Source organism: Polyodon spathula, unplaced genomic scaffold, assembly GCF_017654505.1.
Source record: "Polyodon spathula isolate WHYD16114869_AA unplaced genomic scaffold, ASM1765450v1 scaffolds_3382, whole genome shotgun sequence".
NCBI classification, from domain to species: domain Eukaryota; kingdom Metazoa; phylum Chordata; class Actinopteri; order Acipenseriformes; family Polyodontidae; genus Polyodon; species Polyodon spathula.
In genome coordinates this window covers 1,392-14,853 of record NW_024474845.1, presented here as the reverse complement: position 1 = coordinate 14,853, position 13,462 = coordinate 1,392, and the positions used below count along the sequence as shown (strand labels likewise).

At 35.3% G+C, this 13,462-nt stretch overlaps 2 protein-coding genes across 2 annotated transcripts; both read left to right on the top strand.

Moving 5' to 3' along the window:
- Nucleotides 1-6,844: 6,844 nt before the first annotated feature.
- On the top strand, nt 6,845-11,136 carry LOC121311933 (transport and Golgi organization protein 1 homolog). The gene is made up of 6 exons (XM_041244045.1): nt 6,845-6,880; nt 7,153-7,220; nt 9,677-9,777; nt 9,922-10,047; nt 10,807-10,905; nt 11,018-11,136. The coding sequence occupies exons 1-6, from the start codon at nt 6,845-6,847 to the stop codon at nt 11,134-11,136; spliced, it is 549 nt and encodes a 182-aa protein (XP_041099979.1).
- Nucleotides 11,137-11,486: 350 nt separating this feature from the next.
- Nucleotides 11,487-12,583, top strand: LOC121311932 (proline-rich protein 2-like). Its single transcript, XM_041244044.1, has 2 exons — nt 11,487-11,734; nt 12,181-12,583. The coding sequence occupies exons 1-2, from the start codon at nt 11,530-11,532 to the stop codon at nt 12,531-12,533; spliced, it is 558 nt and encodes a 185-aa protein (XP_041099978.1). The 5' UTR covers nt 11,487-11,529; the 3' UTR covers nt 12,534-12,583.
- The last annotated feature ends 879 nt before the right edge of the window (nt 12,584-13,462 follow it).

The window sequence follows — 13,462 nt, the reverse complement described above, 5'->3', positions numbered from 1 at the left end:
AATACGTATAACTGAGAAGAAACATATGTATTGTAAAATAAATAAATGTTTATTATAAATGGAATGAATGTTAATAATAGTTTATTTTTGTATAAAATGATTCCAGGTGTAACCAGTTATTGAATAATTAATTCATTATTATTTAATGCCATGTGTTTCCTTAGGAGGGAGCAGTAGTATTAGGTGGTCAGTCTTGTCTTGTGAATGTCAATCTTTTATGTACAATCTGTTAGTCATTTGCAATCTGAGTGAAGTATCCATTACGAAAATAAATATCTATACCTGTTAACACTTTCAAATTGCTGTTTCCCGCATTCTAAATACCCCAGTGTTCTTGAGAGAATAATGTGCTTGAATCACCAACAGTGCTACTGTGCTGCAGTTGAAACAAAAAAATATCATAATACAGCACCATGTGCCTACAAATCACAGGATTACGAAACCCCTGTAGCCGCTTCACACACCTCGCCCACGCCACGTTTTGCATCGTTCAACGGGGTAAAAACCGGACAAACAAAACAATTGCCACATTTTTAGGCTGTTTTTTAGTCACATTCGTGAACGCCACAAAAGGTGCCTTAACAGCAAATATTTAAAAGGGGTCTGCAGAACTAAATATGTGGAGCAACTTGGCCAGCCAGTGGGTGTACGGGGTTAGCAAATGATTTCACAATTTTATGAAGCCGCGAGGCTAGCAACGTCTTTTTTTTTTGTTTGATTCTTCTCTAACGTATGTAATGAAACCCGCTGGAGATGCACGGAGTTCAATGGTGGACTAGGCTTTATGCTAATTTGATTATATTTTTTTTTATGTAAATCACATGTAGTACATGGCCTGTTCGGTTTTTTTTTGTTTTTTTTTTTTCAGTTGTCTGACACTCAAAAGTCATTCAAGAAGCTTCAGAGTTTAATTAATTCTAAGAGTGCTGAACTGTCAAAGGTAAGTTGCAAAACGTGTTTAATTTTAATTACAAATTTTGTATTCACTTTTGGTGATTAATAAACTCTTGCCTTGCATTGCTTGTAGCCTTTTAAACACAATATAGTATGTACTGGTTACTGCTGCCCAGAACTAATCAAAGTTCAATTTGACCAAGAACCACTATTTCTATCTGACTGTTACACTTTGTGATTTAGGTACAAACTTGTTTGGAAGAGGCCAGACTAAAAGAAGCAGCAGTAAAAGCTGAACTGCAATCTGTGTTGAAAGAAAACAACACTTTAAAAGACAGTAAAAAAAAAGTAAGTATCTAGATACAGGAGCAAATGCATTAAGTTACTAATTTTAATGCATTTCTTTGCACAGTGATTGTGAATTGTGTTAATGAATTCATATTTGTTTCCCCCAATTTCAGCTATTGAAAGAGGCCAGAAGCTGGGAAGAGCAATACAGAGAACTTTCTGAGCAAATGAAAACACTCCAGAAGAGTCAGAAAGATTCAGAAGACACTATTGCAAGTAAAGCCAATGAAATAAAGGTGTGTCTTTTTTATGATCTACCTAACATTATTTCCATTCTGAAAAATGTAGTTAGGTGCTCATTACTTTTTAGCTTTCACAGTACATCCCACTTATGATGAAACTTGGAACAGACATTCGTTAGATTATAATTAGGGCTTCTGTTTTTCTGGTTTTATTAATTGTATTTTCGGTGCTTATTTTTAGCTATTTAACTTTTTTGTAAATCGTTATTTTCTTTTTTTCGGGGCTTTTGCTTTTTATATACTGCATGAAATTCTACAGGATTTTTTTTCTTGTCACACATGTGTTAACGACGACGGTACTTGCACACTTCAATTGTACCTTCTTTCTTTTGCTGTCTTCCACAACAAAATCTTATGGTCACAAGCACATCTTATGGGGTTTTTGTGTTTAGGCATTTTTTTTACATTTTGCCACAATTTTCAATTCTGTTTTCAAGGTACTCGTCCATTGATGAGGGATACCTTAACGTACCGAACATTTAGAACGGAGAGAACAATCCTCCACTCTAGTAATTGTAATCTTGTTTTAAATCTTGCACGCATGTTACAAGTCCTCCAATAGAAATGTGTGAATGTGCTGTCACTCAGTATTTGGGGCTGGTTTAAGTATTCAGAACGAATCAATGTGAGATGCAAGTCAGAAAAGAGGGACTGCCATTGTGTTTTTTTTGTTTTTTTCATAGGTTACTGTATTTTATTTATTTTGTTCACGGGGAAAGGGATCATGTCAACATACTGAGTAACTATTTCCAGCGTTTTTGTTCTGGTGTTTATTGCATATGCACCGTTTTCATTTTTCTTGGTTAAAACAGAAAATCAGAAGCCTATGAACAGTCTTAGGTATTGACTGTTAGGTAATATACAGTGCCTATAGAAAGTCTACACCCACTTGAACTTTTTTCACATTTTGTTGTGCAGTGCCTCAGAGTTTCATGCATTGTAAATGATGATTTTTTTTCCACTTATCTAAACACCATTCTCCACACTGTTAAGGGAAAGAAAGTTTTTATTGACAAAAAATATATATTACAAATACAAAACCGAAAGATCATAATTGGAAAAATCTCCACCCCCCTGAGTTAATACATGGTGGAAGAAGCTTTGACAGCAATTACAGCTTGGAAATCATGCGAGTCACTACAATTTAACACAGATTGCGGCCACTTTACTTTGGGTGTGAATTTGAAGGCGATTGGGATTACACCTGAGCTAATTTTAGGATTGCTATTACAATTGGGTTGGACACTTATCCAACCAAACTTTTTCATTTTTTATTTTTAATTAATTTTCTTCAAATGTCTAGAATATAGAATATTTTTTTTTCACTTGGAAGTTGTGTGGTAGGATGTGAAGAACAATGAAGAAAGAAAATATATTTTAATGCATTTTAATTCCAGGCTATAAGGCAACAAAAAGTGAAACATTTTGAAAGGGGGTGTAGACTTTCTGTAAGCACTGTATAATGATACTGTGGTTGGATAGTTTTCACATGAAGGTTTTCACATGAATGCCTCTAGGTCTCAGAAACCCTTACTTGTATTTGTTTAAAATGACTTGAATAGGAGCTATTCCACATGAGGTAAATAAAGCCTCAACACTGATAGATTTAATACTTGTAAAAAGAAATGCCACCCATCTGTCACAAAATAAATGAATAAAGACGTTGCCATGAACCATTTGTCTAATTAACAGGAAGTTTCTTTTTTAGTAAAAAATATGGGTGAATTTAATGGGCACCTCCTTGTGCTGACAGTTACTTTCATCTTATTACAAATGTGCCAGTGTAAATTACATTTGTGGTTGAATAAATGTATTGGTGTATCGCGCAAATGTTTTTCGAGGTTTATAGGTGGAAAGTGTATGGAAACTGTAAAAATAATACTGCTGAATGAAAATTAAGTATAAAAATGCAGCACTCCTCTTACCCTCTCCAGTGACTCTTGTTCAAGGGTAGTTTATGTATGGTACTTCCATACAGCATCTTGCATATTCCAGTGCTTACATTGTGTGTTTGCGGCTGTTAAGTTGTATATTTTATTTTTGTAGGTTTTGTCCGATTGCATTACTGAGTTAAGACAGCTTGAAACTGAAGCTAAATGTGAGACTGTGGAGTTGCAGAAAGGAGATGCCAAGTCCAATGAAGAAACTCAAGGTGATTTGTTTGACTATGTTAACATTCCTATAGGTCTATATTGTAAAAACATGTCCAATTTATGTAGTATATTAGTGTTTTACAATATGCACAATTTTAAATCAAAATTACTCTTTCAGGTAAAAAGAATGATGCCATGAAGAACAAGATAAAACAGATGATGGACGTGTCACGGGTAAGTCTGACTTTCTTTCATTGACCAATAAATGTCTACTACTCAATTGTCTCTTTAGTATTGATGTATTCTAGCAAAATAAACCAGATACATTTTGTACAGTAACTTACTATACATTGTCTAGTTAAGGATGCACTTCTTATGTTGCCATTTTTTTGACCAAAGGTTTGTATCTACAGTTACATATTATTGGTTCACTATTTGCTGTGGACAACACACATCCCCGGTTTACACGAGCCACTTTCAGACTGACTGAGACGGCTTGGGTCTTTTTTTTTTCTTTTTTGTAATGGTCTGTTTTTTGGTTTACTGTGAATGCAGTGGTCCCCATACACTCATGGGCAACGCCCCCACTGTCAACATCAAACAGGCACAGACAACAGCAACAGGAAGTTGGCATTCTTACTCTGACAACAACCAAAAATGTATTTGACAGAATGCTGAGAGAGTTTTATAATGTGAAAAAACATTTTATAATTCATGTGGGATAAAAGTGAAACAAGCCTACTTGCCATAAAACTTAGTTAGAAATAATACTTTTCACACATCTACAAACGTAGCCTGTGATCATATTTTGATACCTATCAATATGAAGAAATATTTGGTTTTTATGGGTATCCATCTAGAATTAAACAAGTCATTACAGTAAAGTTGCTAAGAAAATAAAAGGTTTCCTTCACAGTCACTCCATGTCAGACAAACAAGTTCGTGACACGAAAAAGAAGACGTCATCACGGACAAATAATAAGTGATCTTCGTCGATGGTCAAATGTAAATATGTTCAATTTTTTATTTCGACGGTCGAACACCTCAAAAATTTAGTTAAATTTATACGTCCGAAAATACAAATGTTTTACCAGTAAACATTACACACAATCCGGAAGTATGGTTTTTTGTCCCAGTCAGAAACAGTACAATTGTTAAATCTTCCCAGTTTGCTGTTGTATTCACATTTGTTTTACGTACAAAACCGTATCGATGTGTTCAGCAAGTTTTAACTGCAGAGTGATTTGTTGGGTGAGTTGGCGCCATTCAATATAAAATAAACAATCTTATGCGCTGTGTTTTAATTCAAGTTGTTATGATCTACAATAAATGCACTGTGTTTAATTTGGTAATTAAATTATGATTGTGCTGTTATATACTGTTATTTTAACGGCTTCAGAGTTGCTATGGCGTCCGTGAATTGAAGAAAGAAATATAGTCCTCGTTTTTTTTTTTTCTGGAAATCTGATAACCCTAGATATGTATATATAAAGCACTAGCTTCAGGTCCAAAAGCACTTTACTTTTAAACAAAGGACTGTGTTCACCCCCTACAAGGACATATTTTGATCTGTATTTTAAATAGTATCATCAACAGTACCATGATGCATTGTTAGTATGTGGTAAATAACCTTGAGTGCTGGGGGAGAATGGACACAATTGAAAGTCACATAGGGGAAAAAGGGGTGATTTGATATGACGTCATCAGGCACGCACTACAGTTCAGGGGTTATGCCTGCGCAGACTGGGCCAAAACCGTCTCAGGCCTGTGCTCAAGTGTAACGGGTGGCTCAAATGATAATCTTCTAAGCTGATCGACTCTGAGCCAGGAAGTTGTAAGTGTAAACGTACTAACACTGTATTGGAATCCGTTGGAAACTGAAGTTTGAATATGATCAGGGCAGAAAATTATTGACTAACTCCATTATTATTATTAGCAAAACAACTATTATTATTATTATTATTTATTATTATTTTATTAATTAATTTTTTCTAATTAAACCTGGGAAGATATTTATTATATAAACCATTACAAATTATTAATCATGTAATTACTTAGTATTATGTGTTATAAACTAGGAAGGACTCAAAATCAAAATATTTGTGCTAAACAGGATTAACAAAAGGATTTGTGATTTAATCTCTACAATTGGGATCGGACAAAATTTCTTATACCGACAAAAATTTTTTCTTACCATTATGTTGCATATTTTTTTTTTGATTTTTTTTTTTTTTTTAAACATTTACTTTTTATTTCTATCTATTGTCTGTTGAGGGACTGTTAACACTTTCTCTTTGCTCTGGCTCCGATATAAGGCAAAACTACTGGCTGAAGAAAATTCCAGACACCAACTGGAAGGTAGCTTGTATATTTGTTCATGCTGAATGTTTCTACTCTAAACCCATTCTAGAATAGTATTTAAATCCAGACTGTTTTTCAGAGCAAATACAAAAGCTGGAGCATGGTCATGCTTCTTTGAAAAGCGAGAAGTCCCATCTCGAAATTGAATTCAAGACCATGGAACAGAAACTGGACATCATGGATAAGTTGTACCAACAGAAAGAGAATGCACTCCAGCAGTGAGTATTCAAGCATCTGTCTGCTGGTAAATTGTTGGGAGAGGACAGTGGTTCAATTCATTGCCTAACTGTTGCAAATTATATTTGACCCCCTTGAAGGATACCCTTGATTTGTTTAAACAGCATCACAATCGTTTAATACAGTAAATAGGGCTCTATACTGTTTAACGTCAGCCTCAGTTTGTTACATTTAAAAAGGACTACAGACACTTAAACAGTATGTAATGGGATAACTACAGATTTGTATTATATTTGCAACACTTAAAAGGGAATGATAGGAGAATGTTTGCTTCTTTACAGAAAACTAACACAGGAAGAGTATGAGCGCCATGAAAAGGAGCAGAAACTCTCTGAAGTTGATAGCAAGGCTGTGCAAGCACGAGAGGAATTAAAGATTTACAAGCAAAGAATTCAAGAAATCGGGGAGGAATTACAAAAAACAGACCGCTTTTATAGACAGAATATTTTAATTCCATCCAAAAAAGTCTTTTTGCACAGGTTTATTTTTTTTGTTTTGTTTTGTTTTTTTTTTTTTTTTTGTTTCCCTGGACCGTAGTAGTCTAAGTCGCGCACGGGTTACAATTCTATTATGTAGCTAAAATGGTCACTTTTTGTCCAATGTATTTCTGAGAAATACACATTTTTATTGGTAATCTGTAAAAGAAAAAAAAAAAAGGCTAATTGGGTAATGAATTGTGGTTTACTTGCTTTTGACCTATTGCTTGCAATTTATCTACGTTTTTTTGACTGGCTTACCAATTTCTTTTTTTATTTTTATTTTTTTAAGATTGCATCTTATGAAAAGAAAGCACATGAAAACTGGGTAAGTGTTAAATGCCATCCATATCTATTAAACACAACTGCTTAATTTAGACAAACGCTATGACTAGAAATAATTGAAAAATACTTGAAAAAACATTTGTAATTTCATTTTAATTAATATTTCTTAATGGTAAAATGGCGTAATACTGACCATTTTGACTTTATTTTCAACAGCTTAAGGCACGAGCTGCTGAAAGGACTTTAGTGGAAGAGAAGAGAGAAACTTCAAACCTAAGACAAAAGTGAGTTGCATCCAAATTGAATTTTGGGAATTCTGTGTGTTTGTAATATCGTTTCACACTAAACGTAATACCCTAAAGCAGTGGTTCACAATCTATGATCCACGGACCACTGGTGGTCCCCTTCAGTTGGTCCTTTGAAAGCTTACATAATTACTGAAAGGAAGCGGCAGCATAGTTTATAAATCACATTGCAAACCCAGAATACGGAGATCTTAAACACTGAGCTACAGAAACTGGAAGAAAATGCATACATGGAGAATATATCCAAATTAAAAAAAAAGGTCAAAACTCTCCATCGTGTACAGTTTTGGAGTGTCTAAAATGTATTCTTTACGAGGTAGTTTTCATGCATTGTGCTCATGTGCACTCCACACAGCAATTTGTAAAGTGAGGGATAACACATGACATGGCGTGCGCTGCATCACATTGACTTACGGCAGTATTTGGGTTGGAGGCATGAAGTGAAGCTGAATGCCTTCAGCTAACAAAGCTGTTAATGCAACACAGCGCACAATTCCTGGAGTGTGTTATCACGCTTATAAAACGGATACAATAAAAAAAAGGAAAGATTTGTTATATATCCTTCCACTTTGGAGGAAAATAGTTCTTCCCAAACAAGGTTCTATTTGTTGTAAACATTAAACTGGAGGTTTTCAATGTTTCCATTTATTGTAATTAAAGTGAATGAAGCCTCCGTGCTGGTCTCAATCTCTGTGTGAACAGAGCTGACATAACCCATTAACCTTGTTAGTGACCAAGCATTTAAAAACGCCAGTCATGTATTTTTGTTGATAATGAAAAGATACAGAAAAGGAGGCAAAGGAAAAGTTGACTATTTCACATTACAAAACATTAATGGCATTTTTAAACACTTGGTTACTAACAGGCTATCATTGCGGTTTATGCTGGCACTGTTTACGGAGCAATGAGACCAGTATGGAGGCTAACATAACACAATTTAATAGCCTACTCTAGACCAGCAGAATTACACACTGAAGCATAGAATCTTTTTTTTTTTTTTTTTTTTTTTCAGTTAAATCTGTGTCATAGACTAAAAATTTTCATGTCATTTCTGAAAAAAAATTTTGGGGTTACAATTTGATTGAAACCGGGGGCTTTGGCCCCGGGTGGGGCGTCTTTTTTTACATTAAAACAAAGGAAGGCAAACGGTTCTTTTAATATTAGTGATATTTTCCTGTGCGCTTATTTTTCAGTAAGCTATATGCAACATATTGTGTGCACCACCATCGAGATTTAAAAATAAATAAATAAAAAAAATAATCATCCAGGTGGTCCGCGAAGAATACGTTTGAAAACCACTGCCCTAGGGGGAGTGCCATCTGCTACCGTTCTTCACACCAGAGGAAAATCTTATCAAAGTAATTCATTGTGTATCGAGTAATCCTCAAAACAGAATGAATTGCTTTGTGATTTAAAACAAAAGTGTAATAGGTGTAAAATACCTCACTTCCTAGTCAATACCAAAAATGCATACCATAGCAAATACCTAGCATCTACTAAACTGATACTTGCATACATTTTGTCATAAAAAGCATACACTAACAGGGTTTTCAGAATACTGTAATTCACTAAATTTAGCTCTCAGATTGTGCTAATACAAATATCTAAAATATGTGACAGTGTGCTTGCTGTGGTGTATTTACTATTGAAAATAGCAGAATGAACATGCTGCAATTTGAACTTCGTAGTTTTGTTTTTCAGTAAAAAAAAAAAAAAATGTAACACAGGTCTTCTGATTACAATACATGCTGTCGGATCATAAAGTTGCAGTCCCCAATTCCACACACATTTTCAGCCAGTCTTGTACTGCAGGGGTCTTGATACTCCAAAGTCAATTTGTTGATCTTGTCTTGCTGTGAGCAGAGCTGAAATAAAGCTCTTTCATTGCACTAATGGAGTACTTTGTCAGACACTGCAAGCAGACCACTACTAGTCTTTCACATACTTAAACTATCCAAAATTGCGCCAGAATGAACCATTATAATCATTTTTTTCAAAAATATACACACTTCCTCCATCGGTGTCCCTTACTACCATCTAAGTGCCACATGCCTTAAAAGGTTCATTCCACTTCGTTTCTGTTTTTTGTTTTTGCACAGATTATATTGAGGTGTATGTGCTAATAACACAGTAGTCTGCTTTTTGAAGAAAATATTTTTGTTAAATACACTGCAAGTTCTGGACCTGGTCCCTTCTGGGAATGCAACAAGGAGTGATTGCACATTATCATTATCACTTTACACAGCTGTCAAGTTCAACTATTGGTATCATCCGGTTTAAAATAAATAAATAAATAATAAAATACTGGTTAGCAGGCATATTTGTTGTAAGTTCAATCCATGTGTAATGCATTCTTTTGCATTTCTATTATTATTTCTAGGAAATAAGTGTATTTGAAATTATGGCTAGTGAATCATTCTTTCTATTTTCCCCAGACTTGTTGAAGTTAATGATAAACTCAAAGAAATCCAAAGAACTTCCCTAATTAAATCAACCCCTGGCCGCCCAGATAGACAGATCCCACCACCACATAGAGGTAAGATTGGGTTGTTACATTTTCACATTTTCACTAATGAGACCAGCGTTATTTTTTTAAAACTAATATTTTTCCCTTTGTGTTTTTAGGTTCATATCACCTTGATCATATGATATGGTAATTGTATTTTCTTTTTAAAACCAGGCACACTGAACCATAACAACTGCTACGGCCCACCTCCTGTGAGTGGAGGTGACCCTTCCCACCCACCAATGATTGAGGGCCCTGGGCACCCTCCTTCTGCTCCTGTGGGTAGAAGAGAACCCTTCGGTAAGTCAGGTAGTCTAACCAGTAGAATTGTAACCCTTACCATAAAAACTTTTTAAAACTACTTTTTTCTTCCAAATAATTGAATACATTGTAGAGATGCTTCTCTGTATACACAACTGTATATGTTAAGAGCAATTCAGTTTTTCAGTTGGAGATGCCAAATGATAGGCAGAAGGATTCTAAGACAACCAATATTCAAGTTTGAGACATACTCACTGCAATGACTGTATTTATAATTATCTAACAAATTGTTTGAAAACTTCCTACCTGCTGCTGATCTACTGTTCACGTTCCAAACACAGATCGTGCGGTACTGTAACCCCTGCTTCTAATCTTCATATACGTACAGCACTTGCTCATTTTATTTTCTAAACCAAAAAAGTAAGGTTGCAACCTCTTCCCAAAAGGATTTTTTTTTTTTTTTTTTTTTTTTTTTTTTGCACACCTGCAGGGTATATTGTGTCATTTTCAAAAATGTATTCACCTGGTCCCACCCCAACAAGTTTGTTGAAAATAAATGCTAATTTCCTCCAAATCAAAACATTGCTCAATGAAATACTTAATTCACAATTCAGATATGTAGATGTATATCATTTTAAAATGACATACTGTCCAAGAAGTCCTAAAACTATTTTAAATTCACTTTAAAATGTGTTCATTTTAAACTTGACATTTTTCTGTGGCAAAATTGTTTTTGTCACGTACATTTTGTTAAAAGAATCCATCTTGCATTATGTTAACATTTAATACCTTTCACAGGTCACATGGATGGTCAATTTGGTCCAAGAAGACCCCCACCTGAAACTTCCACACGATTTTCTGGCCCTGAACGTGGACTTCCACCTCCATTCAGAGCAGGTATGCTCATGCAAGATACTATGCTTTTTTAAATTGATTTATTTTACAGAGAACTGTATTATGTTGGCCTGAATTGTAACTAACTCATAAGTACATTTTATTTATGTTCTAGATGTTGGAGAATGTGCCCCACCATTGATTTCTAGTGGCCCAAGGACTTCCTCGCCTAGCATTCCATTGGATGACTCGGTAAGTCAGCGAGATGGTTTGATAACTAGTAATACAACATAAGTTGTCCCTTCTTGTATCTCTGTCCTGTATTTTTTCTTTCTTCATTCACTTTTTCCTCTTCTGTTCAAAAGCAAATCCCTGTTGAACCTCAGGCTTTATCTTCTTCCCCACCAAAAGAACCAGCTACTGTGAGTATACAGAGCAGGGTTGCATGGTGTATGTAACTAATTGTGGGGACTGATATGCTTTATAAAAATGTATGTATTTATATGGGGAGCACACCAGAAATGTGGATTATAACATACACCACTAACGGAAGAGGGCATAGTTCAGCAGCTTTTCCCAAGTGCACCTGCTTTGTTTAAATTAAGCCAAGTAATTGATTTTTTTAATTCATTTTTTTAGATGAACTCTAAAGCTGAAGATGCACCATCATTTCCAGGGGCTCCGATCATGAATTCACCAGTGACCGGTCCTGCACATCCACCACCATCAAAAGGATTTGCCCCTCCACCAATGACCAGACCTCCCAACGGATATGGCCCTCTGCCCTTCGCTGGGCATCCTCTACCTGTCCCAGGCCCTCGCTACAGACCTCCACATCCAGTTAGAGGACCCTATGGTCGCATGCTATATGGGCCTGCTCCGCCCTGGAGTGGTAATACTTTAAGCATTTTTTGTACACCACATTTATTCATGTGATTAATTAGGCAATGTTTTTTGTAACTGGAATATCTCAGTCATGGCTAATTATTTGTACCAGGGCTTTATAAACTGTAGGTGAATTTTAGTTCATCAAGGATCAGTTTCACCCGTCAGTTGCCATTTCTTAGTGTGATCTGTCTCGTGTTAAAAAATAAATAAATAAATAAAAAAATCCTAAAACTTTTTAACATCCCTTATAAATGGTATACCCCAACTTTGAAACTCATCAGCATTCGTAATATTTTATAACAATATGCCAGGGAATATAAATGGTATAACCCCAACTTTGAAAGTCCATAAGCATTATAAACAATTTTATAACAGTATATTTAATCTCAGTATCTTTGCATCACAAAATCCTAAAACTTTTTTTTTTTTTTTTTTTTTAAATATCTCTAGGTTGTGGACCACCTCCACCGCACAGAGACTATTGGCCAGGACCTCCCCCTCCATTTGGCTTAAGGGATTTTGCACCTGGAATGAGAGACTTGCCCTCTGGTTTTCCACCACCACATGGACCTTGGGACTATCCCTTTCCACCCAAAAACATGCTTCCTGGGACTGTTCCTCCACCAGGCATGAGAGACTATCCAGGCCCACAAGGTCCACCACCACAGATGGGTCCCAGAGACTTCAAAGCAGGCCCCCCAGTACCACAACAGATGAGCCCAAGGGACTATCCTCCAGGCCCTAGTTTGCCACCACAACAGATGCAACCCGGAGACTTCTCAAATTCACAGAATGGGCCATAAATTTCACCTAATGGTGGTATTTTATTCAACTAAGCAGAGCAAAAAACTGTTTCTGTTCTTTTATTTTTAAATTCTGTACAATAGTAAAAAATAAATTCATTATTATACTGATGTCTTGTCAAACTGTGTTTGGAATTCAAGCAAATCTTAAATGAAAACATAGATCACTTCTGTGTGGCCTATTACTGTGCAATACATATTTCAATGCAACAATAGGTCAACATCGAAATAACTTCAGTCAAGTGGCAAGATAGGGAACAAACCTTTAGGTAGTTTTTCCAGAAGTTTTTGAATTTCTATGTCCACGTTAAAATGAATGTATGTATCTTCCTTTCATGAAACCAAGGGAGTGTCTTGCATATGGTTCAAATCAATCCCATTCAAATTTGTCTGAAAAAATATCTATTTACTGAAAATTAAAACAGCATCACAAAATGATAGTGTTCAGCTACAAATGTTGCTGACTGAAGGTTGTGTCAACTAATTTCAATACAAGTAAACATTATTAACATAGTAATATGGTCTCATGTTGAAGTGGTTTAAATGGTAAACAACAGAGGTGTTGTCTATCAAACCCCTCCAAGTGGGATTTAGTGCCTAGTCAGAGCAAGACTGATCAAGCACCTGTATTCCTGTCCAATTTGAAATTTCATAACTACAATCACCAAAAAGTGTGTAATCTGCATAACAAAAAAATTATAATCTGTATATCAAAAAGTATTTCAAAAACTAACATTTGTTACCCGGACAAACTAAGACTGTTTATAAATGTCTAATAAAATAGTAATATTGTTGATTAATATAAACCCTTTTATTAGAACAGCCTAACAATTGTAGAGTATGTTCTGAATCACAAGCCAAAATATTTAGAAAAAATAAAAGCCACCCTTCATGCTAACGCTCATGTAGGGATCAAAGCATTGTCCAGC

Coding starts and splice junctions, on each gene's coding strand:
- LOC121311933 (XM_041244045.1), top strand. CDS start 6,845: ATGAATTGTGGTTTACTTGCTTTTGACCTATTGCTT. Junction 6,881..7,152: donor TTGCTTTTGACCTATTGCTT/GCAATTTATCTA, acceptor TATTTTCAACAG/CTTAAGGCACGAGCTGCTGA. Junction 9,778..9,921: donor GATCCCACCACCACATAGAG/GTAAGATTGGGT, acceptor TTTTAAAACCAG/GCACACTGAACCATAACAAC.
- LOC121311932 (XM_041244044.1), top strand. CDS start 11,530: ATGAATTCACCAGTGACCGGTCCTGCACATCCACCACCATCAAAAGGA. Junction 11,735..12,180: donor GCCTGCTCCGCCCTGGAGTG/GTAATACTTTAA, acceptor AAATATCTCTAG/GTTGTGGACCACCTCCACCG.